The sequence below is a fragment of the Mchenga conophoros genome, linkage group LG20, assembly GCF_057382185.1.
Source record: "Mchenga conophoros isolate Kocher_MC1m ecotype Shallow Benthic linkage group LG20, M_conophoros_male_GT1.1, whole genome shotgun sequence".
NCBI lineage: Eukaryota > Metazoa > Chordata > Actinopteri > Cichliformes > Cichlidae > Mchenga > Mchenga conophoros.
Genome location: NC_140545.1, coordinates 26,784,508 through 26,801,569, shown reverse-complemented (window position 1 = coordinate 26,801,569; position 17,062 = coordinate 26,784,508). Strand labels below are relative to the sequence as shown.

Sequence of the window (17,062 nt, the reverse complement as noted above, 5' to 3'; positions counted from 1 at the left end):
GAAACACTTGATTGGTCGATGATCACGCTTCAGAAGCTTTGCAATTTTGAGACTGCTGCATCCCTCTGCAGGATATCTCACTATTTTTGACTTTTCTGAGCCTGTCAAGTCCTTCTTTTGACCCATTTTGCCAAAGGAAAGGACGTTGCCTAATAATTATGCACACCTGATATAGGGTGTTGATGTCATTAGACCACACCCCTTCTCATTACAGAGTTGCACATCACCTAATATGCTTAATTGGTAGTAGACTTTCAAGCCTATACAGCTTGGAGTAAGACAACATGCATGAAGAGGATGGTGTGGACAAAATACTCATTTGCCTAATAATTCTGCACTCCCTGTAGATTGTAAACTGAAGATCCCAGATATTGTAAAAGCTGATCTAATTATGATATTTGTACTGAACGCTACACATTTTAATGCTGTATCTAAAACATATCCTCCTGCCTCCACCACAAACCAGCTGAAGCAGTCTTTCAATCTAACTTTCATATTTAGGAGTGGATACAAAACATGTAGTTATGCTAGGAGAGAAAGGTTTTGAGAGTGTGAAAAGAAAAACACAGTATTGTGTTTATTTAAAATATATTAGTTATCTGTGTGTTTGCCTCTTTCCCTCCATCTGACAACTGAGATAGGCTCCAGTTAGACAAATGGTCAAGAAATGGAGGGATAGATGGCACCAGTTAATGTTAGAGGAATGGAGTGTGCTTTATTAGAAACAATCACTCTTCAGGTTTGAATCCTGTGGTTAAACACAGGATGAAGAAGATCATAATTGATGTGGATGCTGGGGTGGATGATGCTATTGCCATCATGATGGCCCTGGCCAACCCTGATGTGGAAGTTTTGGGGATCACCTGCTGCTATGGCAACACGTCTGTGGAGAATGTCCTCAGAAATGTCCTGTGTGTCCTGAAAGTCTGCGACAGGCTGGACGTAAGTTTGTATCACGCTGTAAGAGAGCCCTTGTACATGGATATGTTGGTAGATCTGTTTTTATATCCAGCGTATAATATTCGTACAGATTCCAGTCTACCGTGGCTGCTCAAAACCTCTGGTGGACTATGAAAACCATGCAGATGATTTCTTTGGGACAGACGGGTTTGGGGACGTTCCAGAGCCACAAGCACCAGGCCTGGATCTGGTGGAGAAGAAGAAAGCTGAACAGGCCATTATTGACCTTGTGAACGAGAACGCTGGAGAGATGAGTGTCTGGACCATTAAGCTTCTTACATGAATGAAAATTGAGAGCATCATTTTCACGTGATATGTGTACACTAACAAGGCTGTGGCTTAAACAGAGGTCGGGTCAAAATGCTGTGTGGAGAAGTAGGTGATCTTAAAATACATGAATACACAACACATTCTCACTCCCAACTCGTCAAATGAGTGACGCATGGTCAGGCTCCCTCTGCTTCACTTATCGACGTGCAGGGTACCCCCCTCGCGTCGGGAATTGACGTGAAGGGTCCTCCTATTGAATACTATAGTAGAGAGATACTCCCATACGGTTTATGACAAAATTTGATCCGATTTGATTGATGGCCCTAATCATGACCTTTTGACCTCCCCCCCTCCCCCCGAAAGTGTGTAATTTGATCCCCTAAGCGTGACGAATTGCATCCGGAGAAGGGAGGGGTGGGAAACCCCCGGCATCCGGAGAAGGGAGGGGGAACCCCGGAAGCGCGCCACCTGTCCCTAAGCGTGACGAATTGCATCCTGAGAAGGGAGGGGTGGGAAACCCCCGGCATCCGGAGAAGGGAGGGGAAACCTCCGGAAGCGCGCCACCTGTTGTTGGAAAAAAAAAAAAGAAAAACGTTTTTAGAGGGAGGGACTGCAGCATGGGAGGAGAATAAAAGCAGAGAGGAGGAGTTCACAATTTCTAAGCCACAGACACAAGATGGACCCATTCATTCTGCAGCCCAGCAGCTCTCCTGTGTACTTGGACGGCGAAGAGACCCTTCCTCGAGCATGGGGGGCAGTACCAGCGAGTGGTCCTCGTCGATTATCAGCGACACCCCCGTCACCGTCTATAGTAACAGATCCGAAGCAACCGTCGCTCCGCGGAAAGAAGGGAGAAATAAGAGCGTCTTCATGTTCCGCAGCCAGATACCAGAACCGAGAAACTTGCGGGGAGAATGGACTCTGCCTATTGAGGGCTGTGGAAAGTGGGGCTACATATTCAAATATGAGGTGGGAGAGCTTTGGCTTTATCAGCTTAATGAAGGCGAAAGCTTGATGGAATCGAGCAGCATTGTGAAGCTGACTTCCGCTGACTGGGCCGTGCTGAAGCTACTGATTGCGCTGGTTATCGGAGAGGCAAACGAGGATTTTCCCATTCCTGAAGAGGAAGATGTCGCCCCTAAAAGACGCCGGAGAGAGGTAGATTCTCCTTCCCCTCCTCCTCCTTCTCCTTCTGTCTCCGATGATGAAAAAGAGCATGATGCTCCTGCTCCTGCTGCATCTGTTGCTGAGAATGATGAAAAAGAGCATGATGAAGATACTCCTTCCCCTCCTACTCCTTCTGACTCCTCTGATGAAAAAGAGCGTGTTGACCCTGCTGTGGAGAATGATGAGGATAAAGAAAATGCCCTCCCTGTAGAGGATGTTTCCTCCCCTGATGAATCAACTGATGAGGATGATGATCATCATCATCATCATCATCATCTCTACACCGTTACAGAAGAAGAAGATGATGATGATGAGCCCCTGGCTGAAAAACTTCCAGAAGATGACGATGTTCCCCCAGCTCCTGAAAAAGAGGAGAAAGCATCCCCTGCTTCAGCCGCTGAGAATAAAGAAAACATTCCCCCAGCTCCAGAAAAAGCTTCGGAAGAAGAAGAAGAAGAAGAAGAAGAAGAAGAAGAAGAAGAAGAAGCTATTCCCCCTCCCCCACCACGGAACGGGGGTATACGCTTCAAGGACGAGGAACTGATCAAGACTAAAACAATCTTGTCAACCGTCTGGTCTTCAGGAACCACAGCTACGGGTAGATGGAGAATGCGAGCCAGCCTGCGCTCGACGGATGAGTCTGATGCGCCTGACATTTTCGTCATGGAGAAATTCAACCCCGACTGCGGTTTATTTCGCAGCATGATGGTTTTACCCGCCAAAGAGTGGATCGTAAGAATGCTGCAAGTGAGGAAGGATATTACAATTCTTTTTCAAACTTGCCGCTGCTGGAGAGATGCCGTAGGAGTGAGAAAATCTCTCAGCTTCTGAAAATCCCCCCGCCCATCCCGGACCACGCCCCCCTTCCTTCTGTTTTAAAAAGGAAGCCGGTTCAAAAAGCCTTTTTTAGCTCAGAGAGAGAGATGGACTCTGCACCCCTGCTTCGCGATGAGGAGACCAGCTCCACTGATTGTTTTTCGGACGAGGGTGAGGTGGTACCCGACACTCCCGGCTACTACGGACCTCTGAAGCGACAGCGGCGGCAGCGGGAGGAGCAGCAGCAGCATGCCGACGAGATGGACGGCTGGGCGTCTTCTTTATTCATCGACACTGTGAAAACGGCCGTGTATCATCTGGTCAACTTGGTGATCAACAAGTACCGCACCGAGGAATGCAACGGCTGTAAGATCCCAGCCAGAGACAACACGAGTGTCTGCAAATCCTGGAGGATGATTTTTACTCCGACAACTATTACAACATCAGAAAGAAACTGCTCACCCCTCGCTTCATTCCTTCCATTCAACGCCTGCTGATTGCCCGCAACATCAAGACTGATGACGTCAAAGTCAGGACGGTGGCGGAGACTCTGCTTCATGAGCTGAAATCGGTGGGGAAAATCTTTGACGCCATCACCGATGCTTATGACAATTTGGTGGGGCAAGATGTGGTTAAAATCGGGGAACTCCGCTTGGTTACGGAATGTTACAAAGGTTACTGATTCTTATCCTGCATGCTTCCTATATTTAACCTTGTTTTTTTAATCATGTATTCTGTTTCTTAAAATCCTACCTCGTTTTTTAATCCTGCTTTATTTTTTAAAAAACATGTGTGCTGCTTTTTTAAATCATGTATTCTGTTTCTTAAAATCCTACCTCATTCTTTAATCATGTATGCTGTTTTAAAAAAAAAAAAAAAAAGTATCCTGTTTGTTTGTAACCTTTTAGCATGTTTACCTCAGGTTTTTTTTAAAAAAAAGAAAAAGAGTTTTTTTGTAACTGTTTGATTCTATCAGTGTGTTTTATCTCAGGGTTTTGAATAAAAATGTATTCCTGTTATTGTTTTGCATGTTAAACCCTCTGGTTTTGAATAAAAAATAAAAATAAAAAAAAAGTTTTTGTAACTTAAATGTATTCCTGTTTGATTCTATAAGTGTGTTTTATCTCAGGGTTTTGAATAAAAATGTATTCCTGTTTTTTAGCATGTTAAACCCTCTGGTTTTGAATAAAAAATATTTAAAAAGCATTCATCTCTGGTTTTTTGAATAATGTATTCCTGTTTTCTGCACGTTAAACCCTCTGGTTTTGAATAAAAAAAAAATAAAAATTTAAAAAGCATGCATCTCTGGTTTTTGAATAAAAAAAATAATAAAAGCCGACTCCTGCTACGCTATAACGCAGACGGTCTTTTTATCAGAAGACGGGATGGCTGAGGAAAGAGAGATGAAAAAAGTGTATTACGACCCCCTTCACCCCGGTAGTTTTGGAGGCGTGAATAGACTCCGCCGTGCTATGGAAGATGTGACCGGTAAAAAAGTTGATGTCCGCAAGGTGCAGGAATTTTTATCCGAGCAAGATGCGTACACTCTACACAAACCGGCGCGAGTAAGATTTAAGAGAAATAGAGTGTTTGTGACCAAACCCCTGAAGCAGCTTCAGGCCGACCTGTGCGACATGAGACACCTGTCTGAATACAACGACGGATTTAATTATTTATTGACCGTCATAGACGTATTTTCAAAAAAGGCTTACGCCCGCCCCCTGAAAAAGAAGACGGGTTCGGAAGTGACTGAAGCTTTCGAATCTGTGTTGAGAGAGAGTGAAATACCAGAAAATTTACAGACCGATGCGGGAAAAGAGTTTTTCAACAAGAGTTTTCAAGCTCTGATGAAAAATCACGGCATCTCCCATTTTGCTACCGCCAGTGACCTAAAGGCCTCGGTGGTGGAGAGATTTAACCGCACCCTGAAAACGAGAATGTGGAGATATTTCACAGCGCACAATACCAGACGCTATCTGGAGGTGTTGCCCGATCTGTTAGAAGGATATAACCGCAGTTATCACAGCAGCATTAAAATGGCACCTGCCGAGGTGCGCCCCGAGAACGCGGATCAAGTGTTTCGCAACTTGTACGGAAAGACACCCGCCCGTCCTAAAATAAAGTTGAAATTTAAGAGGGGGGATCTGGTGAGAATATCCAAATTGAGAGGAGTATTTGATAAAAAATACAAACAGAGTTTCATGGACGAAATCTTTACTGTGATCCGGGTCCTTCACCGCTCGCCGCCCGTGTATAAGCTAGAAGATTATGACGGGGAAACTATCGACGGAGTCCGAAGGGTTTTACGTGACCCTGCCTTCCAACGCCAGCAAGGACTTATTTAAAGATAACACCAGCGGCTGCTACACGGTGGATCTGGCCAAACCCCTCGAGCTGACCGGAGAATGGACCGTGGGCCTCTGCGAATTTATTTATCTGCGCACATGGTACAATCTACCGCCGGACGCCTCCTACTTGGAGCTGATGCGGATGACGGAGGAAGCTAAGTCCCTGGTGATTTTAAAATTCGGCAGGGGAGGTCATTACGGACGCGTTAAAGATCTATTGGATCACCTGATGCCGGCGATCCAAAAGTACGACCCCTCCTTCGAGGCCTCTTTCAACAACGTCACCAAACGTCTGGATGTTAAAGGAGACGGGAGCCATAAAATAAAGGTCTTCCCTCCTCTGGCTTACATGCTGGGATTGAAAACGAACGAGTGGTGGACTCTGTCGAAGCGCTCTACTCCGTATCCGTGCGATATGAGCGCGGGCGTATATAACCTGTTTCTCTACACCGACATCGTTCAGTACCAGCCGGTAGGTGACAGTTACTCACCACTACTGAGTGTCCTGAACGTGAAAGGCGATTACGGAGACGTGGTCAGCATCCGACATAATACTGTCCATTACCTACGCGTATCTAAAAAATACATTAAAACCATACGCGTAGAAATTAAAACGGACCGCGACAGATTCGTGGATTTTGTTTACGGGAAAACGATAGTCAAGCTGCACTTTAAACCGGCTTGAGAATGGCGGCGCGTCTCCCACAAGACCCACACCGTTTTGTGAGGTATTATGAGGGGCAGGTGGGAGGTTCCCTTCCGGGTTTTTACGGAGCCCCCGTGATGTACGGCAGAGGGATAGGATCCATCTTCTCCAGGCTGTTTCGTTTCGTGTCTCCTCTCTTCAAATCTGGGTTCGCCGTAGCTAAACCTCACCTGAAAACGGCCGCAACCAATATCGCTACAGACACTGTGAAAAGAGTGACGGGTAAGCTGACCGAGCCTCGCCAGGAGGGGGCGGGGGGTATGATGGTCCTCTCCCGCAGGAAGAGGAAACGCCCTCCGGGCGAGTGGATTAAAAATAAAAGCGCCGGAGTAAAAACTAAATCAGTCAAGACCGGCGGCGGGAAGAGAAGGAAGCCCCAGAGGAGCTCGGACATATTTTAGAAGAAAAAAAAAAGAAGAAATGTCTCTCTTACACAAGAAATCTGCACCCTTGCCGAACTGGATCTATTTTCGGCTCCCATGACCCAGCTATCCATAGAGGATAAAAAATATCAAGAATGTCAGCCCCTCTCTGCTTTGAACGACAACTCACCCATTGAATTTTTCATCCCCGGAGACGGGGAAAAGTATCTCGATCTGAACGACACCATGCTCCATCTGAGAGTGAAAATTACGGAAAAGGACGGGAGCAACATCCCTCCCGACGCAGGGGTAGCCCTCATCAATTACCCCCTCAATACAATTTTCAGTCAGTGCGACGTTATTCTGGGGGATCGTTTGATTTCGCAGTCCAGCGCCACCCACCCTTACAGGGCCATGATCGAGACGCTGCTCAACTTTTCAGAAGACACTCTAAAGAGTCAATTCAGCGCCAGTCTGTTTTACAAAGACACGGCCGGAGACATGGATTCTATAGTTATAAGCAACGGGTCGAACAAAGGGATAAAACAGAGAGCCGTTTTCACGGCCGAGTCGCGAGAAGTGGACCTGCTGGGTCCCCTCCACGCAGATATTTTCTTCTGCGAGAGGCTCCTGCTGAACTCTGTGGATTTGAGAATTAAATTGATACGCAACAGCGACGCCTTCAGTCTGATGGGAACTCGGGATTCGCAGTTTGCCCTGAAAATAACTTCGGCCTCTCTGTTCGTTAAAAAGGTCACGGTCTCGCCGGCCGTCATGCTGGAGCACGCCGCGGCCCTGATGAAAGGAAACGCCCTCTATCCTCTTTCGCGCGTTTCTGTGAAAACCTACTCCATCCCTGAAAATTCCAGGATCTGCAACCAAGAGAATCTCTTTCTGGGAGCCATGCCCAAATACGTGGTCCTGGGCATGGTTCATCACGACGCCTTCACCGGGAGGAGGGACCTGTCGCCTTTCAACTTTAGACACAACGATGTGGAGTATCTGGCGTTGTGTCAGGACGGTAGGCAGGTGCCTGCCAAAGCTTTCCAGCCACAGTTTGACCGCGGAAATTCGGTCAGAGAGTTTTACCACGTTTTCCGCCACGGGGAGACACCTTAAAGATTTGCCTCTGAGCATCGACCGTCGGGAATTTAACGAGGGGTACGCTGTTTGCCTTTAATCTGGAGCCCAGCGAGGATGCGGACGCCCTGTCTCCCGTCTCCAACGGGAATTTGAGGCTGGAGATGAGATTCAGAGTTCCTCTGCCTCAGACCACCACTCTCATAGTGTACGCCTGCTACGACTCCATTTTGGAGATTGACTCTAAAAGGCAGGTGCTTGTGGATTATTACTAAAAAAAAATAAAAATAAAAAAAATTAAAAAAAACATGGATAACCTTCAGCTGGAGCACATTCTACATCGCGCCTTGGGAGACGTTTTCTGCGGGGTTTGGGCCTCGGACCAGCTGGCCTTTTTGAAGCGCGACTTTAAACCCCCCGCCTACTTTATAGTAAACACTCACCCCTCGCACTTGAGGGGAGAACACTGGTTGGCTCTGACTCTGGAAAGGGACGGTTCCTCCACTTTTTTTGATTCTTACGGATTCCCTCCCGACTTTGCTCACTATCCCTCGGTCATCTCAGAGTTTCTGGAAGACCGCTCTGACAAAATACTCTATCATGATCGTCAACTTCAGCACCCTATGTCTGTCGTTTGCGGGCAACATTGCATTTTTTATCTATGTCACAAGGCTCAGGGGTTATCCGTCGGCAAAATACTTTCTCTGTACTATAATGATGTGTTTAAAAATGATGACATGGTGTCTGCCTTTCTGAAAGGACGCTGCCCCGCTCGCTCTAGCAGAGGTCATCACGGGGCGTGTTCCTTACAAAAGTTTAAAGATGCGTGTATCGAATAAAGAAACGTAAACAAAAAAAAGTTTGTTGCAGCGTTTTTTATTTCATTTGTAAAAAAAAAACAAAAAACAAAAACACGTTTGTTTTTACATAGAGGTCCAGGTCGGGGAAAGCATCTTTTTGACCCGAGAGGGTTTTCTCCATCTTCGCGCAGGTGTCTGTACTCCCTCCTCCTCCTCCTCCTCCTCCTCCACAGATTTAAGACGCGCATACTGGTCGCGAGCTCGACGGTTATGTATGGAGGATGAGGGGATGTTTGATTCGACCAAAGTAGTTAAAAATGCGTTCCATCCTTTCGGTCGCGTTTGGTTTTTACTTTTAAATGAGAGGGAGAGGTTTTTAAATAGGTCGATCATGTGCGAACCCCGCACCGCATCCCCCTTGTAAACAAATTCACCCCTCTTTGTCCATCCTCCTCCCCCCTCAGCTAATTTCTGCATAATGTAGCGGGCGTTTTTGCGGTCTCGAGGGGGTAAGGATTTTAATACTTCTTCCACCATTTCATCCTCCTCCTCCTCCCTGGGCTGCTGCACCTACACTTGTTGCAGCACCTGCTGCTGCGCATCCTCGGGCGGGAGGTGGAAAGTCACCCGGCTCTCCTCGTCCCGACCCTGTTTAGAGAGTGTGAGATATCTCCGCAGCAGAGACTCGTATCTTTTGACTTTTTCATACGAATTTAGCCGCGGATCCTCCAGTATAGCTTTCATCCTTTCGTCTAAATCGTCTTTGGCAGTTTCTCTGACGGTAGGCTCGGTGGGTCGGGTCAGTTTTTTCAACTCGTGAGAGGGAACGAGAATCGTCGCCTTGAGGCGACTTTTGTTGTGATTTGGCGCTATATAAATAAAATTGAATTGAATTGAATTGAATCATTTTTTTAAACATCTCAGCGTTTCTGAAATATTCCTCCCAGCAAGTTCCCCAGAATGGGTACGGCTGCAGACAGCAGAGGGAAAAGAAACCCGCCCGTTTGTTTCTTTAAAACTTGACGTTTACGGTTTAAGCTCGTTTTCTTGTCGGCCAGCAGCCTGATGATCTTTTTCTGGCGTTTCAGTTTTTGGTATTGAGAAGCGGAAAGAGGTATGTTCCCCTTTAAAAGATTTAAAGCTATCTCGCACAGCGCCTGGAGGAAATCCGGGGAGCTGTGAGCGAGAATGTCTTTGCGTTTCTGCGGCGACGCGTGGTACAGAGCTTGCAGTAAGACTGCGTTTCTTTTTATACGCTGAGACATGTCTACTTGGGTTTGGGCAGGTAAATGACGGGGTACTGCCCCGGAAGCAGACCGGCGCGAACTCTGTAGCGTTCTGGGCACGAGGGAGTGAGATCGAGGATTAAATACCCGTGGGGCTCCTCGGTGGCGTCTTTGAAACTGTCGGAGAAAAATGTTTTTTTGCGAAGGGAAAATCTGACGGGCCAAAATCTCAATCTGCAGCTTGTCTCTGGGGTTTTTAAACAACACTATATAATTGGAGTTTAAGCTGATGGTGCGGCTGTATTTACCCTGATGGAAAACATTCTGGGTCAGCATCATGACCGAGAAATTTTAACCACTTCCTGGTGATCCGAGGCCTGAAAGATGACGTCATCCAGCACCACCAGAACATCTCGGAAATCTTCGAAAGAATCAGGCAGCCCCTCGACAAATTTAATGTTTTTATTGGTCTTTGAAAGCTCCTCGTACATGGGTTGAAAAGAAGTATAAATCCACACAATATTCGCTGGTACAGTATCCATGACGCGTTCACAGTTTTCCAAAACACACTTTACAAAATGAGTTTTCCCACACCCGCTAGGCCCCACAACGAGACAGGAAAAAGGCACTTTCAGTCTGTGATCAAAATCAGTTTCCTCCATTTTTAGAAGAAAACAAAAACAAAAAAACAAAAAAAAACACACTAGTACCCGAAAGGCAGAGTTGTACCGTCTGGAAAGAGACGTCTCTTGTCGTAAACCACGCGAAACTTTTTCTGAAATGTTCTGTTTTTGAGTACAAAGCCTCTCTTATTCAATTCAATTCAATTTTATTTATATAGCGCCAAATCACAACAAAAGTCGCCTCAAGGCGCTTCATAGATACAGAGAAAAACCCAACAATCATATGACCCCCTATGAGCAAGCACTTTGGCGACAGTGGGAAGGAAAAACTCCCTTTTAACAGGAAGAAACCTCCGGCAGAACCAGGCTCAGGGAGGGGCGGCCATCTGCTGCGACCGGTTGGGGTGAGAGAAGGAAGACAGGATAAAGACATGCTGTGGAAGAGAGACAGAGGTTAATAACAGATATGATTCAATGCAGAGAGGTCTATTAATACATAGTGAGTGAGAAAGGTGACTGGAAAGGAAAAACTCAATGCATCATGGGAATCCCCCGGCAGCCTACATCTATTGCAGCATAACAAAGGGAGGATTCAGGGTCACCTGGTCCAGCCCTAACTATATGCTTTAGAAAAAAGGAAAGTTTTAAGCCTAATCTTAAAAGTAGAGATAGTGTCTGTCTCCCGAATCCAAACTGGAAGCTGGTTCCACAGAAGAGGGGCCTGAAAACTGAAGGCTCTCCCTCCCATTCTACTTTTAAATACTCTAGGAACAACAAGTAGGCCTGCAGAGCGAGAGCGGAGCACTCTAATAGGGTGATATGGTACTACAAGGTCATTAAGATAAGATGGGGCCTGATTATTTAAGACCTTGTATGTGAGGAGCAGGATTTTGAATTCAATTCTGGATTTAACAGGAAGCCAATGAAGGGAAGCCAAAACAGGAGAAATATGCTCTCTCTTTCTAGTCCCTGTCAGGACTCTTGCTGCAGCATTTTGGATTAGCTGAAGGCTTTTCAGTGAGTTTTTTGGACATCCTGATAATAATGAGTTACAGTAGTCCAGCCTGGAAGTAATAAATGCATGAACTAGTTTTTCAGCGTCACTCTGAGACAGGATATTTCTAATTTTAGAGATGTTGCGCAAATGGAAGAAAGCAGTCTTACATATTTGTTTAATATGTGCGTTGAAGGACATGTCCTGGTCAAAAATGACTCCAAGGTTCCTCACCGCGTTACTGGAGGCCAAGGTAATGCCATCCAGAGTAAGAATCTGATTAGATACCATATTTCTAAGATTTTCAGGGCCGAGTACAATAACCTCAGTTTTATCTGAATTAAGAAGCAGAAAGTTAGCGGCCATCCAGGTCTTTATGTCTTTAAGACATTCCTGCAGTTTAACTAATTGGTGTGTGTTATCTGGCTTCATGGACAGATAGAGCTGGGTGTCATCTGCATAGCAGTGAAAATGTATGCTATGTCTTCTAATGATACTGCCTAAGGGAAGCATGTATAATGTAAACAGAATTGGTCCTAGCACTGAACCCTGTGGAACTCCATAATTAACCTCAGTGTGTGAAGAGGACTCTCCATTTACATGCACGAATTGGAGTCTATTAGATAGATATGATACAAACCACTGCAGCGCAGTACTTGTAATACCTACAGCATGTTCTAATCGCTCTAATAGGATATTATGATCAACAGTATCGAACGCTGCACTGAGGTCTAGCAGGACAAGCACAGAGATGAGTCCACTGTCAGAGGCCATAAGAAGATCATTTGTAACCTTCACTAAAGCTGTTTCTGTGCTGTGCTGAGCTCTGAAACCTGACTGAAACTCTTCAAATAAACCATTCCTCTGCAGATGATCTGTTAGCTGTTTGACAACTACTCTTTCAAGGATTTTTGATATGAAAGGAAGGTTGGAGATTGGCCTATAATTAGCTAAGACTGCTGGGTCTAGAGATGGCTTTTTGAGTAAAGGTTTAACTACAGCCAGCTTGAAGGCCTGTGGTACATAGCCGATTATTAGAGATAGGTTGATCATATTTAAGATCGAAGAATTAATTAATGGCAGGACTTCTTTGAGCAGTTTTGTAGGAATGGGGTCTAAAAGACACGTTGATGGTTTGGAGGAAGTAATTATTGAAGTTAACTCAGAAAGATCAATTGGAGAAAAAGAGTCTAACTTAATATCAATGGTACTAAGAGTAGCTGTAGATAATATTACATCTGTGGGATGATTATTGGTAATTTTTTCTCTAATGATAAAAATTTTATTTGTGAAGAAGTTCATGAAGTCATTACTAGTTAACGTTAAAGGGATGGTTGGCTCAAAAGAGCTCTGACTTTTTGTCAGCCTGGCTACAGTGCTGAAGAGAAACCTAGGGTTGTTCTTATTTTCTTCAATCAGTGATGAATAGTAAGATGTTCTGGCTTTGCAGAGGGCTTTCTTATAAAGCAGCAAACTATTTCTCCAGGCTAAATGATGATCCTCTAGATTTGTGACACGCCATTTCCTCTCCAGATTACGAGTCATCTGCTTTAGGGTACGTGTTTCAGAATTATACCACGGAGTCAGGTACTTCTGATTTGAGGCCTTAGTTTTCACAGGAGCTACAGTATCCAGAGTCGTACGTAGTGAGGAGGTGAAATTATTAACAAGATAATCGACCTCTGTTGGGGTAGCGTTCAGATAGCTGCTTTGCTCTGTGTTGGTACAGGGCATTGAAGATGATAACAGGGGGTGGATTATATTCTTAAACTTAGTTACAGTGCTTTCAGAAAGACATCTACTTTGATAAAGTCTACTCTTCACCGCTGTGTAATCAATTATTGTAAAAGTAAATGTTATCAGGAAATGATCAGACAGGAGAGGGTTTTCAGGAAACACTGTTAAATGTTCAGGTTCGATGCCATATGTTAAAACAAGATCTAGAGTGTGATTAAAGTGGTGGGTGGGTTCTTTTACATTTTGAGAGAAACCAATTGAGTCTAATAACAGATTAAATGCCATGTTGAGGCTGTCATTTTTAGCATCTACATGGATGTTAAAATCACCCACAATAATTATTTTATCTGAGCTCAGAACTAAATTAGATATAAAGTCTGAGAAATCAGACAGAAACTCTGTGTAAGGCCCAGGTGGACGATAGATGATAACAAGTAAGACTGGTTTCTGAGTTTCACAGCTGGGGTGGACAATGTTAAGCATCAGGCTTTCAAATGAATTAAAAGTCTGTCTTGGTCTTTCATTAATTAATAGGCTGGTGTGAAAAATTGCTGCCACACCGCCCCCTCGGCCTGTGCTTCGAGATTTCTGGTAGTTAGAATGGCTCGGGGGTGTTGATTCATTTAAACTAACATAATCATCCTGCTGCAACCAGGTTTCTGTAAGGCAGAGTAAATCAATTTGTTGATCAATTATTAAGTCATGTACTAACAGAGACTTGGAGGAGAGAGACCTAATATTTAATAATCCACATTTCACTGTTTTACTCTTTGGTTCAGATGTGGATACTGTATTGTTCTTTCTTTGTGATTGTTTATGTTTAAGTTGTTTGTTGCTGGTTTTTAGTTTGATTTTTGTCTGTTTGGGAGCTGACACAGTCTCTATGGAGATGGGTTTTTGGGGGGGTAGCAGGAGGAGAGAAGCTGCAGAGAAGCGTGTAAGACTGCAACTCTGCTTCCTGGTCCCAACTCTGGATAGTCATATTTTGGGGGGTTTAATAAATTTGTCCATATTTCTAGAAATGAGAGCTGCTCCATCCAAAGTGGGATGGATGCCGTCTCTCCTAACAAGACCAGGTTTCCTCCAGAAGGTTTGCCAATTATCTATGAAGCCCACATCGTTTCTTATCCCTCTGAATGCCGTGCTGAGGGGTCTCGAGCTCCACCTCCTTCATACCTGAAAGGTAACTTTCCATCAACCCGCTCATACTGTCAAAATTGACACGTTCGCAACATTCTCTCGTCTGCGTTATTCCTTTCATTTTTACCACCAGTTTCTTTTTGTTTCTGGTCCGGTAGGCGTAACTCTTTGGACCCGCGGAGACAAATTCCTGGATGGTGTCCCCGTCTAATTCATCCGTGAGATCCCCTAGATAGTTGCCCAGCTCTAAAGGTTCCTCCCCCTCTTTCACTATGTAGATCAGAGAGTCGGTGTCGGTGTACAGAACGCTGCGCTGCAATTTTTCTAAATACTCGTAGAGTTTTAGACGGGCGTAGGCTGTGGTGAAAGCGGCGATGAAAACGGTATTGGTCGCGCCGGGAGGTATCACGCACCGCTCGTTATAGCTCCACTGAATTAAAGCCACTTCCTGTTTTTTGGTCTTTAAAAAAGAGACGTGTTTAAAGTCGTACTGGCCTGAAAAGACGTAGTTAAAAAACTGACTCGGCTTTCTGACCAGAGTGGTCTGAGTCAGGTTGGTTCTCTGAGCAAACTTTCCCCAGAAACTGTTGAGACACAATTTCGAAACTTGTCTTTTGGCCGGATTCACCTGTATTTTTGACGGGTCTAAACGTATGCCCTGATGCCTGTGGTACTCTTCCACGTATTTGTTCCTCTCATCCTCGTCGCGAGCTTCCGGAGGATAACCGGAGGCTTCCTGTTTACCTTTGAGAAAAGTGTTAATATAACCGGCGAAGATATCGCTGCTGCAGCTATCAAAGTGCCAGACCTCTGTGATTTTAGCCACTCTGTAACCCAATTCTAAGGCTTTGTTAAACTCGACGGTGACCCAGACCCCGGTGAGAGCTCTGGCCTCGTCGTCGTGAAGGCACGGGCCGCTTTGATGATTAGTCTCGGAGCAGGTGCAACAGAGGGAGAATATTAATTTACCTCCGGGGGTTTTGTACGGTAGAACGGGGAAATAGAGCCCGCGCGGCAGGTAAACGGTGGCTCTGATCAACCCGAAATAACTGCGAGGGTCTGCAAAATTCTCTCTGATGATTTGGGGGTGATGCAGAGGGTAAGCGCGCTTGGCGTTGACGTAAGGGTACAGGGATGTGACGTCTACGTAATACACATTTTCTCCTGGCGAGGCGCTGTAACGCAGCCTCAAGGCCGAAGTGCGCCCTCCGTAAAGTCCCGAGCGAGGAGACAGGTTCCGGGGCTTCGTAGCTCCGCATAAAATTTTTTACCTCCTCGTTCGATTTTTTCATCTCGTTCCATTCGTGCTCCCACAGAGTGACTGTGCGGACTCTGTAAACGTTTCTCAGCTCCCGGAGCCTCGCCTCGGCAGAGGCGTGCAGGTCCCCGTAAGGAGCGCGGGTCAAAGGGCAGATTTCCTCAGGCCTGTAGCATTTTGGACAGCCGTGATAAAAGCATCCCAGAAATTCCCACACCCACTTTTCCCCGTTAATCACCGCGTATCCGTTGACAAAGTACGGGCCTATTTTTTTCTCCCCACCGGTTGTGAGAGCGTGTTGAACGGGAATTTTCTGAGAGCGAGCTACCCACTCCAGCCACTGAATGGACGCGTGCGAATAGGCTTTGAACCTGCGGCCATAGTTGTCGGGCAAGGGGATGGCCAGAGTGTTTTCGGGTAGGAAATTGGTGAGAAACACTTTCATGCAGGCTGAAGCTATAGTGACGCAGCTGAAAGGGTCTACTTTAGTTTAGCCTATAAAGCCGTCTCTGAACTTTACGCACGCCTCCCTCAGGATATTAACGTCGTTTCGGCAGTAATACAGGGACTCTTTTTCAAAGTTAAACACCCCCCGGGAGGCCTCGCAGTGCGTCATCCCCTCCCCCACCAGGTGACTTAGAATTAAATAGCTGTCAAACCCTTTCGCGTTGTGCGCAACGAACGTGGTCTCTCTATATCTTTTCCTTCTGTATCTTTGGAGAAACTTTTCAACGCAGTCTACACCGTAAGCGTGCCACTCTTCTCCTTCTAGAGATTTTGTGCACACTAGGTAAGGGACGTGCGCCCCCTCCCTGTCTGGGAAGGTTTCAAAGTCATAAAAGATTATGGAAGCGATATCAGAGTTTTCATGTTTCAAAGGTTGGATGTAGCACAGGTGCTGATTCTTGTCGGGAGGAAGCTCCGCGCGACAGATTTTACATCTGGCGGCTGTGCACCTGTGCTTTTCGCGACGGGAGAGGAGTTTGCAGTCCGGACATTTATACAATTGTTGACAAACGCTGAGGCCTGAACCGGAGTGAATTCTAGGTTGTTTGTGCTTCAAATAACACACGCGTGTGCAACATGATCTGTTACAATCCGTACAGATTACAGAGTCCAGAAAGTGAGAGGGGCATGCGGGGTCAAAACAGAGGTTGCAGCGGTTTTGACAATAGTGTTCCTCTCTTTTATAATACCCGCGGTGACACTCCTCGCAAATGTACTGGATTCCTAAAAATGTTTTTAGATTTTTTATCCCGTAATAGTGATGCCGGAATAAGAATAAGTACAGCGGGTGAGGCGTGTTCGGGTAGTCTGTTTCGATTAATGAAAGAGTTCTGTCCTCGGGCGGGCGGTAAAACACGACGATTTTACGATTTAGTATTTGTTCGAATTTGCCTATGTCGGTGAGAGTTACCTGGGTGCGATCGCTCAACCCCGCTAAACGCTGCAGCTCTCTGCCGCGTTCCAGGGCCTGTTTATCTGTGAAATGAGGTTGAGTGAGGTGAATCAGGTTAATGGCAAAACACAGATTATCGTTTTTGTTTCTTACCACGTACAGACAGCTTCACTTTT

At 45.7% G+C, this 17,062-nt stretch overlaps 2 protein-coding genes across 2 annotated transcripts; both read left to right on the top strand.

Annotated features, from left to right (window-relative positions):
* The first annotated feature begins 765 nt into the window (after positions 1-765).
* On the top strand, positions 766-1,243 carry LOC146550964 (uncharacterized). The gene is made up of 2 exons (XM_085261010.1): positions 766-942; positions 1,031-1,243. Exons 1-2 carry the CDS (start codon positions 766-768, stop codon positions 1,241-1,243), a joined length of 390 nt encoding a protein of 129 aa, XP_085117136.1.
* Positions 1,244-6,746: 5,503 nt separating this feature from the next.
* Positions 6,747-7,984, top strand: LOC146550963 (uncharacterized protein F54H12.2-like). The gene is made up of 2 exons (XM_085261008.1): positions 6,747-7,703; positions 7,817-7,984. Exons 1-2 carry the CDS (start codon positions 6,747-6,749, stop codon positions 7,982-7,984), a joined length of 1,125 nt encoding a protein of 374 aa, XP_085117134.1.
* The last annotated feature ends 9,078 nt before the right edge of the window (positions 7,985-17,062 follow it).

Excerpts from the sequence above, each read along its gene's own strand:
- LOC146550964 (XM_085261010.1), top strand. The coding sequence starts at position 766 with ATGAAGAAGATCATAATTGATGTGGATGCTGGGGTGGATGATGCTATT. Across the intron at positions 943-1,030 it reads AAGTCTGCGACAGGCTGGAC|ATTCCAGTCTACCGTGGCTG; the intron begins GTAAGTTTGTAT and ends ATATTCGTACAG.
- LOC146550963 (XM_085261008.1), top strand. The coding sequence starts at position 6,747 with ATGACCCAGCTATCCATAGAGGATAAAAAATATCAAGAATGTCAGCCC. Across the intron at positions 7,704-7,816 it reads AGTTTGACCGCGGAAATTCG|CCCAGCGAGGATGCGGACGC; the intron begins GTCAGAGAGTTT and ends TTTAATCTGGAG.